Source organism: Periplaneta americana, chromosome 4, assembly GCF_040183065.1.
Source record: "Periplaneta americana isolate PAMFEO1 chromosome 4, P.americana_PAMFEO1_priV1, whole genome shotgun sequence".
NCBI classification, from domain to species: Eukaryota; Metazoa; Arthropoda; class Insecta; order Blattodea; family Blattidae; genus Periplaneta; species Periplaneta americana.
Window position 1 is genome coordinate 203,694,772 of NC_091120.1, and position 25,007 is coordinate 203,719,778.

At 36.5% G+C, this 25,007-nt stretch overlaps 1 protein-coding gene across 3 annotated transcripts in view; it reads left to right on the plus strand.

The window, feature by feature from the left end:
* The window catches only part of LOC138698653 (glutamate receptor ionotropic, kainate 2-like), a 58,275-nt gene extending 44,107 nt beyond the window's left edge, over window positions 1-14,168 (plus strand). For all 3 annotated transcript variants that reach the window (XM_069824790.1, XM_069824791.1, XM_069824789.1), the window contains exons 11-17: window positions 1,822-1,960; window positions 3,802-3,939; window positions 6,470-6,668; window positions 7,785-8,010; window positions 10,444-10,559; window positions 11,906-12,250; window positions 13,895-14,168. In XM_069824790.1, coding sequence (XP_069680891.1) covers window positions 1,822-1,960; window positions 3,802-3,939; window positions 6,470-6,668; window positions 7,785-8,010; window positions 10,444-10,559; window positions 11,906-12,244 — 1,157 coding nt within the window. In that variant the 3' untranslated portion in view covers window positions 12,245-12,250; window positions 13,895-14,168. The remainder of the gene's footprint in view (window positions 1-1,821; window positions 1,961-3,801; window positions 3,940-6,469; window positions 6,669-7,784; window positions 8,011-10,443; window positions 10,560-11,905; window positions 12,251-13,894) is intronic.
* Window positions 14,169-25,007: the final 10,839 nt, after the last annotated feature.

Sequence of the window (25,007 nt, forward strand, 5' to 3'; positions counted from 1 at the left end):
CATGGACTATGATTGATGGTATGTCGAAGTGTGATGATTAGGGTTTATGGAATGTGACAGTTGCAGATCTTGACCTCTTTGTAATTTGTACTGTCTGACATGTATCTGAGGTTAGAAAGCGTTGAGTGACTTCCGCCGATTTTGGAATAGACACTGACACACTTGAACTGCCAAAATAGACAACACAAAATCACTAACTGTTCAAGAGCGCCACACTCAATCGCTTTCACCTTCATCTTGAGGGTAATAAAAGCCTGAACTAACCAAACCTAACCTAACCTGTCACTAAAATCCTAAACTAACTAACCTAAAGTGTCACAGATTCACCTATACAAGGCATAACAAAAGCCTAAACTATTCTAACCTAACCTGTCAAAGCAAAGCATAATAAAAGCCTAAACTAACCTAACCTGTCACTAAAATCCTAAACCAACCTAACCTGTCACAGATTTGCCTATACAAGGCATAACAAAACCCAAAACTACCGTAACCTAACTTGTCACAGATGAGTACGTGAGACATAATAAAAATCTAAAGTAACCTAACCTGCAATAACACTCCAGTTTCTTACCTCTACAGACTTCCCTGAGGTATGAAAATGGCCGAATTTCTATCCCACTGGAACATTGCAAACTAGCGTGAAACGTTTGTAATGTCTCGTAAGTTATGTTGGTACGACATGTAAGAAGGCTGAAGATGCATATCTGCAATAGGCAAAGAAGTCACTCATTGCTTGTTTTACCGAAGTTATTTGGGACACCACAGAAAACTTGTTAGGATTGAAGACATTGGTATAAAACCCCGGACCTCACAAATAATATGTACAAGGCAGGCATGCTAACCATAACCCCACTAAGTTTGTTGTTGTTATGTACACTACAGTACTGTAGGTCTACAGATATACTGGGTGTTCAGTTCAAAGTGTGTCATGGCTCGCTGTATGCCATCATGTGGCTAGCCGATGAGCCTAGAGAATCCAATCTTCCTACTCTTCCGCAGAGGTGTATAACCTATGAGGCAGAGAAGTTGCCTAGCAAGTACAGCGTTCATTCTGAAGAGTACGTGCCGATACATACGGTAACGCCGGTAGTGGCGGGAATGTGAACTGTTTGGAAATATGTACTGTCGGGATATGGGGAGAGGGTTAAGACGATTACTTACGTATTTGTTGACGATCAACATGGACACGGAGCATTTGATTTGTGTTGTGGAATGTTACCGTACGCAACCGATGATAACAAATACCCTGCGTACGACTTGGCCGCGCAAAACACAGTTCGAAAGAGGTTATGGTAGCACACAGACCGTACAGACCGCCATCTGTACCGTACACGTTCTCAAGTTCAGATTGAAGAACGCCTTAAATAATAGGCAGCTTCTCTGACATATAAGCTGAAACTCGCTTCAAATCGGTGAACCAACAACAGTGACGTCATGACACACTTTGAAATGAACACCCAGTATAATTTCATTTACAGTAACATTTATTCTGTAATGCACCTTGTTTTGTTATTGAGTGTAGGTTTTGACTTATAAAGCATTCTGCACCTTCGTAGGTCAAGGGCTGTATTTGTAATTATTGTATACCGGTATATACATATGAACTGTACTGAAAAATTTAAAGACATGTGCGGGAGAAGCAGCTGAATGTATTGAGATAAGAAATCAATGGAGCCTTGCTTGATTGACAGCTGTTCTGAAAATATTTGGCTCGTCCGGTGCCCCGTCCTACTTACTCTAAGATGCTGTTTACCCCCCTGCTTATGTTTCAGAACCAGCGCAGAGCCATGAGCTGTAGTCTGGATGCTGTTTGTGTTGCAGGCATCTCCATCCTGTACAAGCGCCCTACCAAGGAGGCACCCAAGCTGTTCTCCTTCATGTCGCCCTTCTCCCTGGACGTCTGGGTCTGCATGTTCTCCGTCTATGTGGGCGTGTCCATCCTGCTCTGGATCATGGGCAGGTACCTCATAGTTCCGCCATTACTGCACCACGTTGTTTTGAGATATTTTTCGATCACGGGTTCAATCCCTGCTTGCGCTGATTACGTGGTTGGGTTTTTGCGAGGTTTTTCCCAACCGTAAGGCAAATGTCAGGTAATCTATGGCGAATCCTCGGCCTCATCTCGCCAAATATCATCTTGCTATCACCAATCCCATCGACGCTAACCTCTTCGTTGATACAGCGTCGTTAAATAACCAAGTAAATATTTTTTTCTACCTATTTTTGTCATATTTTAACAATTTAACACTATTTTACTAAACATCATTCTTCTATCCTTGATCACATACCGGTATAACAGATTGATCAGCATAATGGACTTTCAAATCAGGATAACAGAGAGAGTTTGGAATTGAATGGGTTACATCAGCTTCTTGTCTATGCAGATGAAGTGAATATGCTAGGAAAAAATTCACAAATGATTAGGGAAAACACGGAAGTTTTACTTAAAGTAAGTAAGGCAATAGATTTGGAAGTAAATTCCGAAAAGACACAGTATATGATTATGTCTCGTGACCAGAATATTGTACGAAATGGAACTATAAAAATTGGAGATTTATTTATCCCTCGAAGAAGTGGACAAATTCAAATAGCAACAGTAACAAATATAAATGATACTCGGGAGGAAATTGAAAGCAGAATAAATATGGGAAATGCCTGTTATTATTCGGTTGAGAAGCTTTTATCATCCAGTCTGCTGTCAAAATATCTGAAAGTTAGAATTTATAAAACAGTTATATTACCGGTTGTTCTGTATGGTTGTGAAACTTGGACTCTCACTTTGAGAGAGAAACATAGGTTAAGGGTGTTTGAGAATAAGGTGCTTAGGAAAATATTTGGGGCTAAGAGGGATGAAGTTACAGGAGAATGGAGAAAGTTACACAACACAGAAGTGCACGCATTGTATTCTTCACCTGACATAATTAGGAACATTAAATCCAGACGTTTGAGATGGGCAGGGCATGTAGCACGTATGGGTGAATCCAGAAATGCATATAGAATGTTAGTTGGGAGGCCGGAGGAAAAAAGACCTTGAGGGAGGCCGAGACGTAGATGGGAGGATAATATTAAAATGGATTTGAGGGAGGTGGGTTATGATGATAGAGACTGGAATAATCTTGCTCAGGATAGGGACCGATGGCGGGCTTATGTGAGGGCGGCAATGAACCTCCGGGCTCCTTAAAAGCCATAAGTGAGTAATGGACTTTCAAGGCAACCACTTTTATCAATTTTACCATGCTGCCATCTAGTGACTGCAAAATATGTCACGTTATAACCCTGAGGGAATTACATGGAGCAACTGTACTGGCATCTAGCTGTCGTTACCAAAAAATATCTTTTCGACAGTGGAGGCTCTGGTGATTTTCTCATTTTATATTGCCATTTAGTAACATGGGAATGACCAGTGTTATATGTGATCTTATATGTAATAGGTTTGTTACTAACTTTCCCAGAGTTATAAATTCGCTTTCCCTGAGGGACAATTAAATCCCCTCTTTATGTATTTTTAGGGTATATCATCGTTGTTCCTACAATAACTCCTATTGACATTTTATCGATTTTCAGATTTTTGCTCTATTAAATAACTTAAATAGTGATGCAGCAAATAATAAAATCTCCTATATGTAATTATATTTGTTTGTTTCGAAAATGTAAGAATTCACAGTCTCCTATGTATGGCTGCCATAGGATGAATAAATGTGTTTTTTCTTCCTACTGAAAAATGTTATATTTTGCACATGGGATTTATTGCAGGAACGATGACGATATGCATTGTTGGTGACTTTCTGTGCTGTGTTGCAGGCTGTGCCCGTACGAGTGGAACAACCCGTACCCGTGCATCGAGGAGCCCGACGAGCTGGAGAACCAGTTCACACTTCGCAACAGCATGTGGTTCACCATCGGCAGCTTGATGCAGCAGGGCTCTGAGATCGCGCCAATGTGAGTTGCGGGCTCCATTTTCTTTCTCTCATCACCCAACACAGCATGCTTTTACGTTGGTCCCACCAAACAAAACATCATTGCTGCACAGAAAACTGAATGAAGTCACTGTAGGTTCAGTTGTACAGATATAATTACAAATTTTGCTGAAACTATTTCCCTGTATTAAGCAGTTTGTTTAACTTATTGATTTCGCTGTGTTTTATAATTATTTTACTGTGTGAATGACTAAAGTCATGAATGCCTGATAAAGAAAGTCTGAGGAAACAGAGGACAACAACAAAAACAGTGTCAATCTGATGACATCGAGTTATCACAACTGATTTGTATTGTAAACTTTTATACTGAACAACAATGTAATTTTATTATCTCAACAATAACTCTTCACTTGCAAATCAAGATTTCAGGTATAACTCCCTGTAAAGTTGATTTGAATAATTTCAAGGGAAAAATTGTTCCGGAGCCGGGTATCGAACCCGGGACCTTTGGTTTAACGTACCAACGCTCTACCACTGAGCTACTCGGGAACTCTAACCGACACCGATCCAATTTTTCCCTCTATATCCACAGACCTCAAAGCGGGCTGACAACCGTCAAGCAACCAACTTCGAGTGCACACTAACTCCGTGTGACTTAAATTGTGGTTTTCAACTCTTCACTTTCTACACAGTAACACAGTATTCGTTACTGCACTCCACAGACGACAATGACAATTTACTTGGACTATTACGAACAACATGAACTGTTAATCTTAACTAATGTTCACAAAGCACTATTTACAACACAGAACTGTCAGTTCTCAGTTCACAGCTCGTTTGTCTTGGCTAGTTCTTCTAGCTCAGTCACACGCGTTCACAGAATCTCGAACCACAGACCTTCAGAGACGATCCGCTGCACTTCGAACTCAAGTCCCCCAACTGCGGTCCACTGCACTCGAACTCCGGGCTTCAGGCTCCACAGTTACGGACACAACTCAAGTCGCGCTCTGGTCTCGAAGCTGGCTTCACTGCTGCACAAGACTGGCTGGCTTGCTCTCCACTGACTTTAACAACGCTGCCTTACTGACTGACTGACTAAAACTGAAAACTGCTCAAGTTCGCTCACGTTTCTTCTTTTATAGCTAAACCATAGTTACGAGAAAGTTCGCGAAAGATTCCACTCTTGAAGTTCTGGACAATTCGGGAGGGTCCGTACCCCCCTTCACTCCACACGTAGCAGATGCGCACGCAACCTCCCCTCGCCGTTTTGACGTAATACACCCTCTCTGCCCTTCAGCATGCAGATGCTCTCCGTACCAGCATTTCGTCTGCCGCGCACCCTGTCAGACGCGTGTTCGAACCCCGTTGCAGCTGTCACAGTATTTTAAGCAATAATGTGGCTTATTGTGCACATAAGATTCTCTCAAATCATGTAGGGTATTCTTATTTTCCTTGCGATAAAAATCACATCTCCAGGCTCGACCTCATCCTGTCCCATATTTTAGACGTAAATGTTTGTACCTTATTCACATCGTAACGGACGCCCAAAATCCCATATTTACGGACTAGTAAATGAATGATTTTCTACAGCAGTGCTGTAACTTAGAAAAATCAGAACACCCAGAACAATGTTTTCAAAAATGTGAGGCCACTAAATTTAACATGTGTTGAATTTTCAAAATTTGAAGAAATTGTAGATTCTTTGAAATTTACATATGTTTGTTCAGATCTCAATATAGACCGTTTTTATGAGGAATTTTCGAAATTTAAGGAAGATGTAATTGAAATAGGAAGTACTCAACATAATGGGTAAGTTTCTTTGCCGAAGTCAACATGTTAATGTTGGTATCCTATTTCTGTCTATTTCAGGTTCGAATACCTATGTGGGAAGGGTATTTTCTGTTATGAAAAATAAGTGGAAGGCTGAAAAGAACAGATGCTCCACAGATCTCACGAAACCTTAGGTCCAAGTTGCCTTAAATAATTTTATTGTAATCATAGTTGTCATTCATTTTTGAGGAAATTAAGATACATTAAATCTTGCTAGCTAATGCTACAAGGGAAATAAAAGTATAATCATTATATATTTTGTAGTATACACTAATGCGATTGATTCAGCTGATAGAAATGTATACTTTTTGCTAGAAGTCAGTAATTTTGTTGAATAATTTAGTGATACAAAATCATTTCAGTTATGTTTTTAATCTAAATCTGAAATAATAAAATAAAATAAGCTATTAATTAGTAATTCAATGTGAGTAGTTTTAGATATGTACAAAACTATGGCAATAATGTCGCATGTTGTGCACATGAAGTTCTCTCAAATCATGCAGGGTATTCTTATTTTCCTTGCGATAAACATCACACCTCCAGACTCGACCTCATCCTGTTCCATATTGGCATTCTGAAAACCTGGTAACCCTAGCATATCTTGAGACTGTAAGCAGCAGAGCAAAGAAAGCAACACATTTTTCATGTTAGAAAATTTCCTTCTCACAGCAACATCGCGTTGTAGTCGTTAGGAGAAACCTCACCAGCACGTGTTGTTGCAGAGCCGTGTCCACACGCATGGTGGCTGGAATCTGGTGGTTCTTCACCCTCATCATCGTGTCCTCCTACACGGCCAACCTGGCTGCCTTCCTTACAGTGGAGAGCTTGACGTCACCGTTCAAGAACGTGCGGGAATTGGCCAACCAGAACGTCATCAAGTATGGTGCCAAGGCAGGTGGCTCTACTGTCAACTTCTTCAGGGTACGTGGCACGAGCAAGGGGCTCTAGACATTCTAGAATTGGTTTCTATTTTGGTGCTTGTTTGTTACAGACAATGTATTCTGTTTTTTCCAAGGATGATTGAAGACCGATTTTCCCCCCAGTTTCTTTTAACAGTTCAATCTGTTTTTGTGCTTTTATGATGTCATGATTTAAATTGCTAAGTCGTCTGCAAATCCTACGCAATCTATCTTTAATTTTCCTCTTTTTTATTATTATTACTCACTTACTTATACCTTTTAAGGAACCCAGAGGTTCATTGCCGCCCTCACATAAGCCCGCCATCAATCTCTATCCTATGCAAGATTAATCCAGTCTCTACCATCATATCCCACCTCTCTCAAATCTATTTTAATATTATCTTCCCATCTACGTCTCGGCTTTCCCAAAGGCCTTTTTCCCCCCAGCCTCCCAACTAACACTCTATATGCATTTCTAGATTCGCCCATGCGTGCTACATGCCCTGCCCATCTCAAACGTCTGGATTTAATGTTCCTAATTATGTCAGGTGAAGAATACAATGCGTGCAGTTCTGCGTTGTGTAACTTTCTCCATTCTCCTGTAACTTCATCCCTCTTAGCCCCAAATATTTTCCTAAGCACCTTATTCTCAAACACCCTTAATCTCTGTTCCTCTCTCAAAGTGAGAGTCCAAGTTTCACAACCATAAAGAACAACCTGGAACTTAACTGTTTTATAAATTCTAACTTTCAGATTTTTTGACAGCAGACTGGATGATAAAAGCTTCTCAACCGAATAATAACAGGCATTTCCCATATTTATTCTGTGTTTAATTTCCTCCCGAATGTCATTTATATTTGTTACTGTTGCTCCCAGGTATTTTAATTTTTCCACCTCTTCAAAGGATAAATTTCCATTTTTTATATTTCCATTTCGTACAATATTCTGATCACAAGACATAATCATATACTTTGTCTTTTTGGGATTTACTTCCAAACTAATCTCTTTGCTTGGTTCAAGTAAAATTCCCGTGTTTTCCCTAATCGCTTGTGGATTATTATTATTATTATTATTATTATTATTATTATTATTATTATTATTATTATTAATGGTGGTGGTGGTGGTGATGATGCTGCAGGACTCAACGGACCCACTGTACCGCAAGATGTACGAATACATGGACATGAACAAGGCTGAGGTGATGACCACCTCCAACGAGCAGGGCCTGGAGTGGGTGAAGACGCGCAACTACGCCTACTTCATGGAGTCCACTTCCATCGAGTACTACACGGAGCGTAACTGCGAGGTGGCGCAGGTGGGCGACCTGCTGGACTCCAAGGGCTACGGCATCGCCATGCGCAAGAGTGAGTACCATCACTTAGCTGATCACCTGATATTCCCCATACTTGGAGGTAACTGTGAGGTCCACAGTGAGGATCAGCTGTGAATTCTTGTTGTTATTGTTTTCTAATGCCAGGCGTTTGACAATAAAGTCATTTGACCTCTTGCACTCCAATATTTTTCAAAGATATTATCATGACCAACCACTGAAGCACAGATTTTGAGGTGTTCTGAATCCATTTCTTGGTTTGAGTTGCACAATGGACAGTTAGGGGACTGATATATTCCAATTCTATGCAGGTGTTAGGCCAAACAATAATGGCCTGTTGCGAATCTAAATGCAGCTACAGAGGATTTGCGTGGTAAATCGACAATTAACTGTGGATTTTGATGCAGAGAGTTCCATTTTTTCCCTTGTGATTGTGTTATCAAATTTTGTTTGTTGAAGTCTAAGTATGTAGATTTAATAAATCTTTTCACAGAGTAATACGTAGACTTAGTAACAGGTCTGTAAGTAGCAGTGCTGCCCTTCTTTGCTAAAGCATCTGCATTCTCGTTTCCCAGGATTCCACAATGGGATGGTATCCATTGGAATACAATTCTTTTATTGAGTGACATTAATTGAGAGAGCATTTTAGTTATTTCTGCTGTTTGAGATGAAGGTGTGTGTTTAGAGACTATTGATAGAATAGCTGCTTTGGAGTCTGACAATATAACTGCATTCCTAAATTTATTGATGTGGCATAGAAGATTCCTGAGACTTTCACTTATTGCAATGATTTCTCCATAAAAACTTGTTGTTCCATATCCAGAGATCTATAAAGTGAGAAGAGACAGCACGTAACACCTGCACCGGCACCTTGTTCTCTGGAGATCAAGGATCTGTCGGTGTATAAATGAAGCCAGTTTTGTGGAGGGTACCTAATATTAATTGTCTCTAAATTGCTTCATTATTTCAATGTGAATTCTTGTAACTAAGCCTATTCTACAAAGGTATGGTCACAGTCTACTATATACAGTCACGAAGCTTGGGATGATTTTTTGCCAACGTGTTGGATTTCTCGCGATAGTTGCTAGCCGCTTGGAGCACTGTGAGTACTAGGAACAATAGACTGTGCCACAGCCATCGTGATCTAATACAGGCCGTAAGACAGACCATGTGACTCGCTTAACCCGATCACGAAAGGCGGTGTTTCAACCATATAAATTAGTTGGAATGCATAAACAGTAACATATGTTCCTCTAAAATGTAGTGTAATTGCATTAGTAAAATTTAAAACAATGATTAGGGACACTTCACACATAATTCACTTGCGAGTTAAGATGTAATATTATTTATGGTGTGAAAATTACGTTGTTCGTATGTGTAATACCTGCCTTTATTTCGATTAAATATTGCGAAATTCTTGTACATTCATTTATGTACGATTCAATAATTTTCAGTTGCACCGCACGAATATTTAGATATGTTGAAATTATAGGTTATGTCTACTGTACCAGTTGCCCCTTTCTGTCTAATTTTAGTGGTCTCCAACATAGACAAATAATTTGAATAATAATGTGGAACAAGTACTATAAATTGTAAGAAAAATAGGTTAGAGTTATCCTTCTTCCGAAAGATCCAGGAAGGTGAGTTTATAGAATATAATATATATTTTATGAAAATAATATATAAACCTTATGTATTTCATATTTCAATAGTGGAAGGAAGGTGTTAATTTTTTCAAAAGAACACGATATCGAAAGTACAATACATTTTATGGTCTGCTAGGGAAAGAGTCTGTGATGAGGCGATAGTAGCGATCCTGGTGGTGAGCAACTATCTATTGATACATATTTCAACTGTCTATGTTTGCATATTTAGTAAGTATTAAGCTTCATGACTGTATATAGTAGATTGTGGTATGGTGTAGTACAAGTCAATTCTCTAGTAAGTAGTACACATACTAGAGTTTCTGTTTCACAAGAGTTTTGTAGAGCTGTATTTTACGACTCCGTACTTACAACTTACCGGTGAAGTTTCATGATTGTGTTCCACAAAAATACTAGTATGTAACTTACTAGTGAATTGTCAAGTATTGTCTACCAATGAAAGGAGACTAATGCATGCAAGATTACGATTAGGGATTAGGGAACGGTGGCTAGGGGGGAGTTAGGCACGACCCTTCAGCACGTCGCCCAGACTGAGGCCTATTATGCACCCCGAATTATGGGATGAATGAGGATGAGGTGTACCAGCCCACTGGCTGCATGAGACCTCTCACTCGCTCACCCAGTAGGCCCCCTATATCCCCCCTCCCTAAATTGATACTGGCAAGTAACCAAATAGCACAGGATTCATTCCAATGGCCCTTTCAAGGTGTCAAGCGCGCATCAATTACGCCATTTGAATGGAGAGAAGCGATAAAACGCCAACATGACGTACTGGCACTCAGCTGCAGTGTTGTATGTTACAGACTCAACGATCCGCAACCAGCTGAGCACGGCTGTGCTGAAGATGCAGGAGTCGGGGAAGCTGGCCAAGATGAAAGCTCGCTGGTGGAAAGAGGAGCGAGAGGGAGGCAAATGTGCGGTGAGTAGCCAACGTTTCACTTTTTTATTTGTTTACTTCTAATTTCAGTATTTCTTCTGTTAAATTTAGATTGTATTCTATATTTAATAAAGTTAAAGGCTTTGGTTTAATTTGTAAGTTTTCTTTTAAATTCGGGATATTGATTTTCTGTTTTAATTCTTGAACCATGGATATGAAACTTTTTTGAGTTTTCAATCTACAGAGAGGACTGTATGAATGCCAATTGTTTGGAGTGAAAATTAATATTAGGTACCATCCACAAAACTGGCTTCATTTATACACCGACGGATCCTTGATCTCCAGAGAACAAGGTGCCAGTGCAGGTGTTACGTGCTGTCTCTTCTCACTTTATAGATCTCTTGGATATGGAACAACAAGTTTTGATGGAGAAATCATTGCAATAAGTCAAAGTCTCAGGAATCTTCTATGCCACATCAATAAATTTAGGAATGCAGTTATATTGTCAGACTCCAAAGCAGCTATTCTATCAATAGTCTCTAAACACACACCTTCATCTCAAACAGCAGAAATAACTAAAATGCTCTCTCAATTAATATCACTCAATAAAAGAATTGTATTCTAATGGATACCATCCCATTGTGGAATCCTGGGAAACGAGAATGCGGATGCTTTAGCAAAGAAGGGCAGCACTGCTACTTACAGACCTGTTACTAAATCTACGTATTACTCTGTGAAGAGATTTATTAAATCTACATACTTAGACTTCAACAAACAAAATTTGATAACACAATCCCAAGGGAAAAAAATGGAACTCTCTGCATCATAATCCACAGTTAAATCCCGATTTACCACGAAAATCGTCTGTAGCTGCATTTAGATTGGCAACAGGCCATGATTGTTTGGCCAAACACCTGCATAGAATTGGAATATATCAGTCCCCTAACTGCCCATTGTGCAACTCAAACCAAGAAATGGATTCGGAACACCTCAAAATCTGTGCTTCAGTGGCTGACCATGATAATATCTTTGAAAAATATTGGAGTGCAAGAGGTCAAATGACTTTATTGTCAAATGCCTGGCATTAGAAAACAACAACAACATATTTTGTGACGTACAACAAACTGACTTCAATTATTATTTCCATGATAACAAGAACAGCTGAAACATAAATGCAGCCATAATGTGAGTGATGAGCTATGTCTTTTATACGAAGCATTTCCAGACACTACTTTATCAAGAAAAAAATGTTTATTTTCATATCGTCTACCACATCATAAAATTAAAAATAGTTATTCTCTTACGTCCTGTATAGCGGAGTTGTGTATTGCGTGAAGTTCTCCATCAAAAATCTTCTCTATTCCGGTGTTGCGTTGCTTCCTGTGCAGGCAGTGGCGGGTAGCGGGAACCCCAGCTCGCTGAACCTGGGCAACGTGGGCGGCGTGTTCGTGGTGCTGGTGGGCGGCCTGGTGCTGTCCTGCTTCACGGCCACCTTCGAGCTGCTCTGCCACGTGTACGAGGTGTCGCAGAAGGAGAAGGTGCCGTTCCGCGACGTGCTGTTGTCCGAGATGCGCTTCATCACGCGCTGCCACGGCTCCACCAAGACCATCCGCAAGTACAACAGCCAGGAGAAGGAGGACAGCCCTCAGGACGAGGCGCACAACTTCCCCCTCTACGGGGCCTCGCCCTACGGCTTCAACGGCAACATGAAGCAGCCCCTCACGTAGCTTCAGGTTAGGTTAGGTTCTGTCCTTGTCTTTTGATACTCCAATTTATCCTCGAGATTTGTGTCTGTAATTATTTCACCTTTCTGTCTGGGTTTAGTCTTTCGTTTGCTACTCTGTAATTCTTTTGAAGGGAATATGATCATCTGACTCTCTTACACGTCCGACCCATTTTAAACATTGTACTGTTATAAGGGAAGGAAGATTTTGAATTGAACGGGTCACATCAGCTGCTTGTCTATGTGGATAACGTGAATCTGAATATGTTAGAAGAAAATCCACAAACTATTAGGGAAAACACTGGAATTTTACTTAAAGCAAATAATGAGATAGATTTGGAAGTAAATCCCAAAAAAACAAAGTAGATATATGCTTATGTCTCGTGACCAGAAAATATAAAAATTGGAAATTTATCCTTTGAAGAGGTAGAAAAATTCAAATATCTTGGACCAGTACCAGTAGTAACAAATATAAATAGGACTTGAAAGGAAATTAAACTCAGAATAAATATGGGAAATGCCTACTATTATCCGGTTAAGAAACTTTTGTCATCTATTCTGCTTTCAAGAAAACTGAAAGTTAGAATTTATAAAACAGTTATATTACCGGTTGTTCTGTATGGTTGTGAAACTTGGACTCTCACTTCGAGAGAGGAACAGAGGTTAAGGATGTTCGAGTATAAGATGCTTATGAAAATATTTGGGGTTAAGAGGGATGGGATATGATGATAGAGACTGGATTAATTTTGCTCAGGATATGGATCGATGGCAGGCTTATGTGAGGGCAGCAATGAGCCTTCAGGTTCCTTAAAAGCCAGTGAGTAAGTAAGTAACAAACATTTTATATTCACTAAAATTAATTATTTATAACACTTTGTACTTGTGGCAACCTTTTAATAAGAAAAGTTTGAAGCAATAAACTATTTTATATATTTCTACTTTTCGTTTTCTGTTTGCGAAGTAAATGTAAGCCAAACTGAGGTCTCATCTTCAGTATGTAACCAAGAAACTTGAATTTATTTCTCAATATATTGCAATCTATACAGTCAAATGCTTTAGCTAAATCACAAAATATCCTTCTGATATGTTGTTGTTGTTTTCTAATGCCAGGCGTTTGACAATAAAGTCATTTGACCTCTTGCACTCCAATATTTTTCAAAGATATTATCATGACCAGCCACTGAAGCACAGATTTTGAGGTGTTCCGAATCCATTTCTTGGTTTGAGTTGCACAATGGGCAGTTAGGGGACTGATATATTCCAATTCTATGCAGGTGTTTGGCCAAACAATCATGGCCTGTTGCCAATCTAAATGCAGCTACAGACGATTTTCGTGGTAAATCGGGAATTAACTGTGGATTATGATGCAGAGAGTTCCATTTTTTCCCTTGAGATTGTGTTATCAAGTTTTGTTGAAGTCTAAGTATGTAGATTTAATAAATCTCTTCACAGAGTAATACGTAGATTTAGTAACAGGTCTGTAAGTAGCAGTGCTGCCCTTCTTTGCTAAAGCATTAAATGATATGTAATTCTGTGTTCAGGAAATATGAAACTGAATACCAGTAGTTTGGGTTTGCTACTAGTAGTTGGTTTAAGAAACGTGTTCACTTTGGAGAATATAACTTGTTGAATCACTTTGTGTTATTATTGGCAGGGGATCTGAATTGTGTACTGCTCTTCGCTTCGTCTTTTCTTGGGGGCTGCCGTGGATCTAACGAAGACAAGAAAGCTTGAAAGATGCAACGGATTGTTTGCAGCAATAGCAACTTGCAGAATTCCGACTGAAGCAGTTGATGTAAAGATTTGGCGACATGTTTTGTAGAGTAACGCGCTGATGAACTCACAAACTGCAAACTAGTCATTGCTAATCTTTGTACTGCGTAGAATTGTTGTAATAAAAGGTGGAATGCTTTGGTTTTAATTTTACTGTTAAACACATAAACATTGTTTCTCCTGCAGATATAGCCAGTGACTCTATGGAGTATGTACTCTACCCAAGGAAATTGCTGTTTGGATGCTGGCTTGTGATTATAACTAACGCTTGATTACTGATCAGGGATTCGCAGTTGTTGATTCGTATGAAGGAGGAACATGTTTGCCTCTTGGATCCGTCGGTGCTAGTTTTGTGTGAGGATGACTCATTGCAGTAGATTCTCCTTTACTAGACATGACAGAAATTGACAGGAAACATGGAAATACTCTTGAGTTCACTGCATATTGCATTTGGACTCACTAGGATAAGTGTGATGATATTACTATTAGAAATGTATCATGACTGTTATAAAGATAAATAATATTTGTGTTGCTTCTAATTATTCAATCTATCACATATCGTATTTTTTTTTTTTATTTAATCAAATGAATTACGTAATGCTGGTCTAAAGTAAGGAGATGCACTATCACTTTTACTTTTTAACTTTGCTCTAGAGTATGCCATTAGGAAAGTTCAGGATAACAGGCAGGGTTTGGAATTGAACGGGTCACATCAGCTGCTTGTCTATGCGGATGACGTGAATATGTTAGGAGAAAATCCACAAACGATTAGGGAAAACACGGGAATTTTACTGGAAGCAAGTAAAGAGATAGGTTTGGAAGTAAATTCCGAAAAGACAAAGTATATGATTATGTCTCGTGACCAGAATATTGTACGAAATGGAAATATAAAAATTGGAAATTTATCTTTTGAAGAGGTGGAGAAGTTCAAATATCTTGGAGCAACAGTAACAAATATAAATGATACGCGGGAGGAAATTAAACACAGAATAAATATGGGAAATGCCTGTTATTATTCGGTTGAGAAGCTTTTATCATCCAGTCTGCTGTCAAAAAATCTGAAAGTTAGAATTTATAAAACAGTTATATTACCGGTTGTTCTTTATGGTTGTGAAACTTGGACTCTCACTTTGAGAGAGGAACATAGGTTAAGGGTGTTTGAGAATAAGGTGCTTAGGAAAATATTTGGGGCTAAGAGGGATGAAGTTACAGGAGAATGGAGAAAGTTACACAACACAGAACTGCACGCATTGTATTCTTCACCTGACATAATTAGGAACATTAAATCCAGACGTTTGAGATGGGCAGGGCATGTAGCACATATGGGCGAATCCAGAAATGCATATAGAATGTTAATTGGGAGGCCGGAGGGAAAAAGACCTTGAGGGAGGCCGAGACGTAGATGGGATAATAATATTAAAATGGATTTGAGGGAGGTGGGGTATGATGGTAGAGACTGGATTAATCTTGCTCAGGATAGGGACCAATGGCGGGCTTATGTGAGGGCGGCAATGAACCTCCGGGTTACTTAAAAGCTACTAAGTAAGTAAGTAAGTAATGCTGTATAATAAATTGTTTAAATTAGTAAGAGCTCCCATGGTCTAGTGGCTAGAACACTGGACTTAAAATCCTGTGGGCCCAGGTTCGAGTCTCAGCATACCCCCGATTTATAACTTGTGTTGAGTAAGCCCATGGTACAGGTAACACAGGGGTTTCGTCCAGGAGCTCCGGTTCCCTGTGGAATCCCAACAAATCTCCATCATCATCTCATCTCATCGTGGGTGTAGTGTAGACCAGCCTTCTGTGGCGCACCCTGGACAACAGCTCTGTTGGTAAATTGGGCTACACAGCTGGCTTCATATGGGTGAATGACGAACAGGCAAGTCCTCGCCATTAGTTAAAATAAAAGAAATTAATCAAGACTTTGTTTATTGTACGTATTTCCTACTTGGTTGTGATGTTTTGCGTATAAATTTCTTCTTCTGTTATTTCTATTATAGAATTTTAAGATTCATAATGTGTCGTTTATGGTTTTTAATTCATGGGCATTTTCAATTAGATGTGTCACATATTTTGATTTATTTTTATTGTGTTTGAAGCCTGCGATATGTTCACTATTTTTATTTTGAAATTTTTCTTTGTCTGTCGTATATATTTTTGATTTCGTATGTGACAATTTAACATGTGTATTCCACTATTGGTAAATCTGTCTTTTTTCTGGAGTTTGTTACTGATTATGTTGTAAAGCTTGTTATTGGTTTTATGGGCTATGTGAATTTTTCCTTTTTTCCTTAAATTACTTTATTTATTTGATATGTATATATTGTTAGACAAACCATGTTCTTGTTTTTTTTTTGTTAGTTTGTGTATTTATTAATATTATTCTGTTTTTTTTTTGTTTTTCTTTTTGATTTTTTTTTACTGTATCCATTTTCGGTTGATATTTCCAAAATCTTATTATATTCTTTTTTGTAATTTATGGTGTTTGGTGATGTTTGTAATATGATAAGTCATTTGATTGAATAATTAGAAACAAATAACATTAAAATTCTGTAGCCGGGAGGAAAAAGGTCTTAAGTAAAAATGTTATACTTTTCAGGAAAGTAGTACAAAGATTGAAATTGGTGTCAATTATAGAGTTTTTTTAATTAAAAGATTTTTCCTGTATTATTTGTTTATATTTCTTCTAAAATAGGTAATGTTGTTCATTTAACAATTATCTTGATTATTTCCAAAAATAGCCGCACTTAAGCCCTTTTAAGACTAGAAGCCAAACTGTGTAGAAGGGACTATTTAAACATAAGACCTTTTTCATGTCAAAATAAATGAGAAATGTAAATTATTAGGAATGCAAAATAGGTCTTAAACAATTATAGGACTGTTTACCCTGGTGCTTAAAGTTTTAAAAGGAAAGGGCATCAGAATGTGATAAAATGGCTAAAATACAAGTTAGACCTTTTTAATAGGGAAGCATGGGAAGTAAACATGTGATGGTTTGTAAGGAATAAAGCATTAAATATTCTTAAGTCCTTTATTCTGTGTGTGCTCGATTCAGAAAGTGCTTATGACATTTGGTAACGCTCTATAAATCCAGTCAGAAGTCTTATTTGACTTTAACCGTTTTACCAGATTTTGGAGAATTGTTTCAGCTTTCAGAATATATAAAAATCTCATTTCCACAAAAAATTGATTTAAGACCTTTTTCCTCCCGGCCACAGAATTCATCTTAACGTTTGACTTATCTGAACAAATACTCAATATGAAATGTAAAATAAAAAGATTATAAAAAAACTAATTACAGAAAAAACAACATAAAGTAAAGAAATTATGTAAAAAGTATGGTATGACAGGAATAAGTGCATACTTTATATGTTTAGGAATATATTTCTCATAGAGATTTCAAATTAAAAAAAAAAATATAGGTTCAAGTCTGTGTGAGGCACAGGGTTTTGCTTAGGACTACATCATATGTTGGATGATAAATAAGAAAATTTGTGTTCAACGAAAGTCAATTTATTCGATTGTCAGAGCAAACGCAGGTTTGTGATAGCCGATGTAACTAACATATTTTTTACAAATATTTTTCATAGATTTCTTATACATGCAATGTCTATACAATCATTTTCAAGAGTCTTGGCAACAGAAAGCTTAGACATAACATTTTAACATCGCTAGCAGCAGCTTCTTCCTTGCGCTGTTGAAACCATTTAACTTGCTCCATGCTGCTGGTTTGGGCTTTCAGGATTTCTTCCTGAAAAAAAAAAAAAAAAAAATGAAATTAATTTCGCGTTGATTGAAGTAAATTCGCATTTTATTGGCTAGATCTATTCGAGTGCTTTACAAGGACATCAAACACGAATATGTTTCATCAACTGGAAGCCGAAATAAACTGAGTGGAATGCTGCCCCAATGTCGAAAAATTACATAATTTCCGGGCAGCGCCCAGGGGAGACGGGTGAGGTGCGCGCGACGTCATTGCACATTACCGCTACGAGAGTCCTTGCTCTATAATAATGTTATAGTATCATCGTTGTAAGTCTATTACTTAAAAAATTGTAGTGGTTTTTAGTATACCTTTATTTGCGTTTATTGCATAGCCCAAAGTACAGCCCCTATACTGACCTGAGTTTAGTATCAGTGCTATATAAGAAAACAGAATCAAGTATTTCCCGGTATTAAATCGAGCCTTCACAATATCGAAGAACGTAAGAGCTGAATGGGAAGCCAGTATTCAACACTATAACATCTGTAGGCGACTGGAACACGTGAATGATTCACATCTGCATCACATGAGAAATCTAGAAGATGAGAAGAAAACATGTCACGTGCCTGAAGATTGCTCCACACAGCGTCACTCCTCAAACTAAAGGAAAACATCTCAGAGAAATTCTTAGAAAACAATCATTCCAGTCATGGTGCCAGCTCCCACATAAAGGCAAAGGTGTTTGTACATTTGAAGAATGCCCCAAAGCCAACTCCTGGATCTCCTCTAAAAAGTGTCTTTCGTCCTCGGAATACATCAATGCCATCAAGATGTCTTGCAACGTCACCGCAGTGAGATCTGTCCCTGGCAGAACCTTCAGTACTACCCGTTGTCGCCATCCCGCTGCAGCGAGACTGAAACACTTGGCCACGTACTGGGGTTCTGTAAGAAGGGAGAGCTACTGCGTAACAACAGACATCATCGTGTCCGTACAGCAATTGCCAACCTGCTAAGAAACAGAGGATGGGAAGTACATGAGGAGATTCATTGTGTATCTGAAGATGATTCTCATAGAAGAGTCTATATAATTGCCATCAATAGAAGAACCAAGAAAGCGATGGTCTTAGACCCTACGATTTGCTTTGAACGAGACACGAATCAAGCACTGCAGATAAATGATGACGAGCGAGCTAAATATGTACCTTGTCTCCCATACCTCAGTGAAAAATATGGCATTTCGCTTTACAACTGGGATGTTACAGGCTTACTATTTGGAGCGAGGGGTTGTTTACCAAAATTTACATGTGATATCCTTAAATCCTTTAAAATTCCCTTTTATGAGGTTCAGAAGATTGTAATGGAAATTCTGAAGCCCTCTCTTCAAATTCTACACTATCATCTATATGTTAACACGTAAATTTTTGTTTTAATGTACAAATCGAATAAGTATTTTGCTCGTTTCATTTCCCTTTATCTTTTATGTTTGTTAATTCCGGATCCCAGTGGTCAACCCCACTTGAGGACGGATGATTTGAAATCTTAGTAGTACAAAGCAACTTTGAAATATGGAAATGAAATTTAGATCTTAAAAATGAAAATGAATGTTGATAGTTGGAAGCTCTTGAAATGCACTTTTAGAATTGTCACTTTTACATCAACTAACAAAGACACACTGAAGAAGACATGCAGGATTTTTGAGTGCAATTGGCTGCAACACATTTATGATCGATTACCAAAATATGGTCTTTTATGTACATTGTTTATTTAATCAACTGTTCAAAGACAGTTGAACTTCATAAGTGACACCATTAAGGCATCATTCATGAGGCAACTGAACCAGGAGATAATGGGGTAGGGTGACCAGTTCCTTTTTCTTTTTTAGTTGTTTTATGATGCTTTATCAACTGCTATGGTTATCTAACGTCTGAATGAAATGAAGGTGATAGTGCCAGCGAAATGAGTCCAGGTTCCAGTGCTGAAAGTTACCCAGCATTTGCTCTTAATGGGTTGAGGGAAAACTCCTGAAAAACCTCCACCAGAAAACTTGTCCCAACCAGGATTTGAACCTAGGCCCGCTAGTTTAACGGTCAGACGTGCTAATCATTACTCTATAGTGATGGATCACCAGTTCCTTTCTCCCTCCATTGCATACATCGCCGACTAATTACATATTACACCAATCAGACTTCAGATGTATATAAACAATTATTATTGTTCTTCCTCTGACACATATCGTCAAGTGAGATATATTGCTTGATAATATATATCAGCCAGAACCTCAATTAGAGGTAGAGTAAATAGTGAACATGTGATTAAATGATTAATATAAAGTAACAGTGAAAATGAATACGATTCTCTCCATCACAACATAACCTTTTACACATCGTTTTGACAGGATTTTTAGTAGTAGAACTCCAAAGAACCCTGTCTTCCTTATAATGATATATTAATTTTAATTTACCCTTCCTCTAACAATTGGCTGCTTTTTCTTAATTTCTTTATTTTTATACATCAATCAATGCATTACTTTTTAAAACTTCTTTTTGTGAATATATCCTAGAGACATCTCTCGAATATTCTCTATACTATCACAGTCTAGTATATACAGTCACGAAGCTTGAGGTTATGAGGATGCTAGGAACAATAGACTGTGGCGGTACTATTTCGCATTGTCTGTAATGAGGCGATATTAGCGATCCTAGTGGTTAGCAACTATCTATGGTTGCATATTTACTACGTATTGAGCTTCGTAACTGTATATACCATTACAATTGAGGCATACATTATGGCAATTTTGCTCCATATGACCATGATACATATGTTTTTCTCTCAGAGGGCGCTGATATTTATAAAATAAAGGGAAATATGATTTTAAATAATATCCGAAAGTATGCTGAAGTTGTCATTCCGGTATTTGATTCCAACTTCCGGAATTTTTTAATGTAAGGTGAATCGAGTGTATTTAGGAATAAGTTAACTGTGATTAATTAAAAATTTGAGTGTGTGTTTGAGTTAAATTAAAGAAATGTAATTGTTTGTGACTGCACAATGTAGGAAGTGTGCTGCTTACCAAGAAACTTCTGCGGTCCAGATCTTGTGTGAGTATCGAACTAATATCCATTCAAATCAAATGACTTTCGTCGACATTTTGATATATCGGTATCTGTAATGATTAAGGGTCGAGATAAAATTATTTTCTTACTCAAATTTCTCAAAATTTAAAGCGAAGCATTTCTTTGGAGTGTAGAAATCAATATAAAGGTCAGACATGTGAATAAATTCAATATTATTTGATATATTTGACCAAATTTTAATGTTTAGACTAGTAGATACCAGTAATCATATTCAGTGCCTCACTGAAACCAGAAATTCAGCCATTAGGATGGAGGTGTGAAAAATTAGATGATTAAATAAAATATTAAAAAATTTGGGTTTTCCTAACTGATTAAGCGATTGGTAAATCTTTCTTATGCCCCAGCCACTAATAAATAAATATAAAATACCTTGGAAAATTCCTTGGATTTAAAGTATTGAGTAGTAGAAATTGATGTGATTACTGGGAGAGCTGTAAGCCCACCCAAAATACGTACCTTACTTATATACGAAAATCGTTGTGCGTGAACGAAGAATAGCGTCATATTTCTTTAATGCAAGAGTGGGTTTCAGTGTTGCCAACATAATAATATACACACCTAATCAAACCTAACCTAACCTAACCTTTCTTATAATACTGCACACCTAATCAAACCTAACCTAAACTTTCTCATATTACACACCTAATCAAACCTAACCTAACCTGTCACATAATTCTACACACCTGTAATAACATTCCTCACATTTAGTATCATTTCGTTTTCATGTATTCCCGGCTCTGCCAATCGTGTCGGTTTCCATATAGTGGAAGTGGATCGTACTACTAATTCGAGGAAGAAGCAATGGCGACTTTCATAATAGTCTAATTACATTTTACATGTTTCGTGATATACGGTAGTAAATGTGTTAATGTAGTATGTAATAATTCTCTATATATATTACAATAAGAGTTGAAATGTGTTGTGGCTGTGATGAAAGTATTGAAAATTGATTTATAGCGCCACATTGGCAGTGATAAAAGTGCGTAATACTCGTTCAGTGGCTGTTGGATACTCTAGATTTGGTTGATGCATACATTGACGATATATAGGCCTAATTTAATAATGTGAAATTGGCAATATGGTTTATGTAGATTATGCTTGAATATGTTTTTAATTCCATATATTATTATGTATGTTTGTAATGTACATACTCCCTCTACTACAATAATATGGACAATTTAACATGTTGTGTGTTATTTACCAGCTAACTCCGGATAACGACTTACGCATTTCTTGCACTCAACTGCAGTTGCGCTTGACGGATGCGCGTACACTTTCCCTTTGCTTGGGATTGTACAGCGATATTAATACGAACATGACAGAAATTTATTATTGCTTTATGTTTGTTTAGGTTAGTTTCTAGTTTTATGCGCTATTGTTGATTTTTTTTTACCTACTTTTAATTTGTTTACATGATTTTTGGTCTGTTAGATTTAGATTTCTGAGACTATTTTTCGCTATACTCAAGAATACATCATCATTGGTCCACCGCTGTGGAGTAACGGTTAGGCACGCCTGACCATGAAAAGAGCGGGCCAGGATTCAAATCCTGGTTGGGACAAGTTACCTGGTTGAGGTTTTTCCCGGGGTTTTCCCTCAACCTACTAAGAGCAAATGTTGGGTAACTTTCGGCGCTCGACCCTGGACTCATTATCATCACCTTCATATCATTCAGACGCTAGATAACTACGGCAGTTGATAATGCGTCGTAAAATAATCCACAAAAAAAATTGCTAGTAACCGTGCTGTTCCAATGGGACATAGTCTAATGCTAAACAATTTGTAGTATTTCCCTTGCACCAAAAATACAATATGTTTTTTTACGAAAACAATAGACTGTAATATCACGTTGCTACGAGATTTGCATGATCGTTCACATCCCGTAAATGTTTCTTTAATTCCGTGTTTATATCTTGCTGTTACATTTTCCATAGGTTCCATTTTTAAATCGTTGCGACCTAATATTAATTAATTAATTTATGTATCTATTTATGTATTTATTTATTTATGTACCGTAAACTGGGGTAAAGAGGATCACATGTGGTAAAGTGGATCATATGTGTATTGCCTAGATAAGGCAGCGCCACATGGATCACACATGAAAAGAAAACCTTTCTTCTATAAGTGCCACTAAAAATAGTTTTCTTTGCATATGTGAACCATGTGGCGCTGACTTAGGCATATCTAACAATACACATATGATCCACTTTACCACATGTGATCCTCTTTACCCCAGTTTACGGTATATATTTATTTAATACTTACTTATTTACTTATTTTTATTTATTTATTTATTTACTTATTTACCGGTGCTTATTTATTTATTTTTTTTATTTATTTGCTTATGTATTTATTTATTTATTTATGTATGTATTTATTTATGTACGCATTTATTTATTTACTTACTTAGTTACTTATTTACTTATTTATTTACTTACATAGTTATTTACCGGTACTTATTTATTTATTTACTTATTTATTTATTCATATATTTATTTATGTATTTATTTATGTATTTATTTACTTACTTAGTTACTTATTTACTTATTTCTTTATTTATGTATTTATTTATTCACTTACTTAGTTACTTATTTACCGGTACTTATTTACTTATTTATTTATTTACTTATTTATTTATGTACGCATTTATTTATTTACTTACTTACTTAGTTACTTATTTACTTATTTATTTACTTACATAGTTATTTACCGGTACTTATTTATTTATTTACTTATTTATTTATTTATTTATATATTTATTTATTTATGTATTTATTTATTTATATATTTATTTACTTACTTAGTTACTTATTTACTTATTTCTTTATTTATGTATTTATTTATTCACTTACTTAGTTACTTATTTACCGGTACTTATTTACTTATTTATTTATTTACTTATTTATTTATGTACGCATTTATTTATTTACTTACTTACTTAGTTACTTATTTACTTATTTATTTACTTACATAGTTATTTACCGGTACTTATTTATTTATTTACTTATTTATTTATTTATTTATATATTTACTTATTTATTTATTTATTTATTTATTTATGTATTTATTTATATATGTATTTATTTATTTACTTAGTTACTTATTTACTTATTTATTTGTTTATTTACTTATTTACTTATTTACTTATTTATTTATGTATGTATGTATGTATGTATGTATGTATGTGTTTATTTATTTACTTACTTTGTTATTTATTTATTTGTTTATTTATGTATGTATTTATTTATGTATGTATTTATTTATTTACTTACTTAGTTTCTTATTTTCTTATTTATTTATTTATTTATTTATTTATTTATTTATTTATTTATTTATTTATTTATGTATTTATTTATTTATTAATGTATTTATTTACTTATGCACTTATTCATTTACTTATTTACTTATTTATTTATTTACTTATTTATCTGTTTATCTATTTATTTATTTACTTATGTACTTATTTATTTACTTATGTACTTATTTATCTATTTATTTACTTATGCTATTTATTTACTTATTTATTTATTTACTTAGGCTATTTATTTATTTATTTATTTATTTATTGATTTATTTGACACAGCACGGTATACTCGTAGTCTCTAAAGCGGGTTCATTTATTGAGGTTATATTCTGGAGTTTGTCTTTAGTTTTAATTCGTTTATGCAAGTATGGGCTAAGTTAGATTTGATTTTCTCAAGCTATATAATTTATTCAATTGATTTTTTACGTTAGATTATTTCTTGAGGGTAATTTTAATCCGTTCATACTATTTTTGGTTTAGGTTAGGTTTGTTTATCTCAGGCCAATATTACTTTCCTTAAGTTTGTTTGAAAGAGAAACCCTGATGTGTACGAGTTCCACTCTATGGACACGAATGCAGTATAAATCGAAATATTTACGGCTTCTTGAAAACGAATGTAATGTAGCGTAAAATACAATATATCTTTACGGTTTCTATGGAAACGAATGTGTATGAATTCATTCCATAGGTATGAATGCGATTTAGATTAAAATATTTACGGTTTCTCAAGGGCAGAAATGTATAAACTCACTCAAAGGAAATGAATGTCTCAATTCTTATAGTGTCCATGGAAACGAATGTGTGAAATTCAACTTGATTGCTATTCTGAATGCAATGATAGTCCAAATCATTA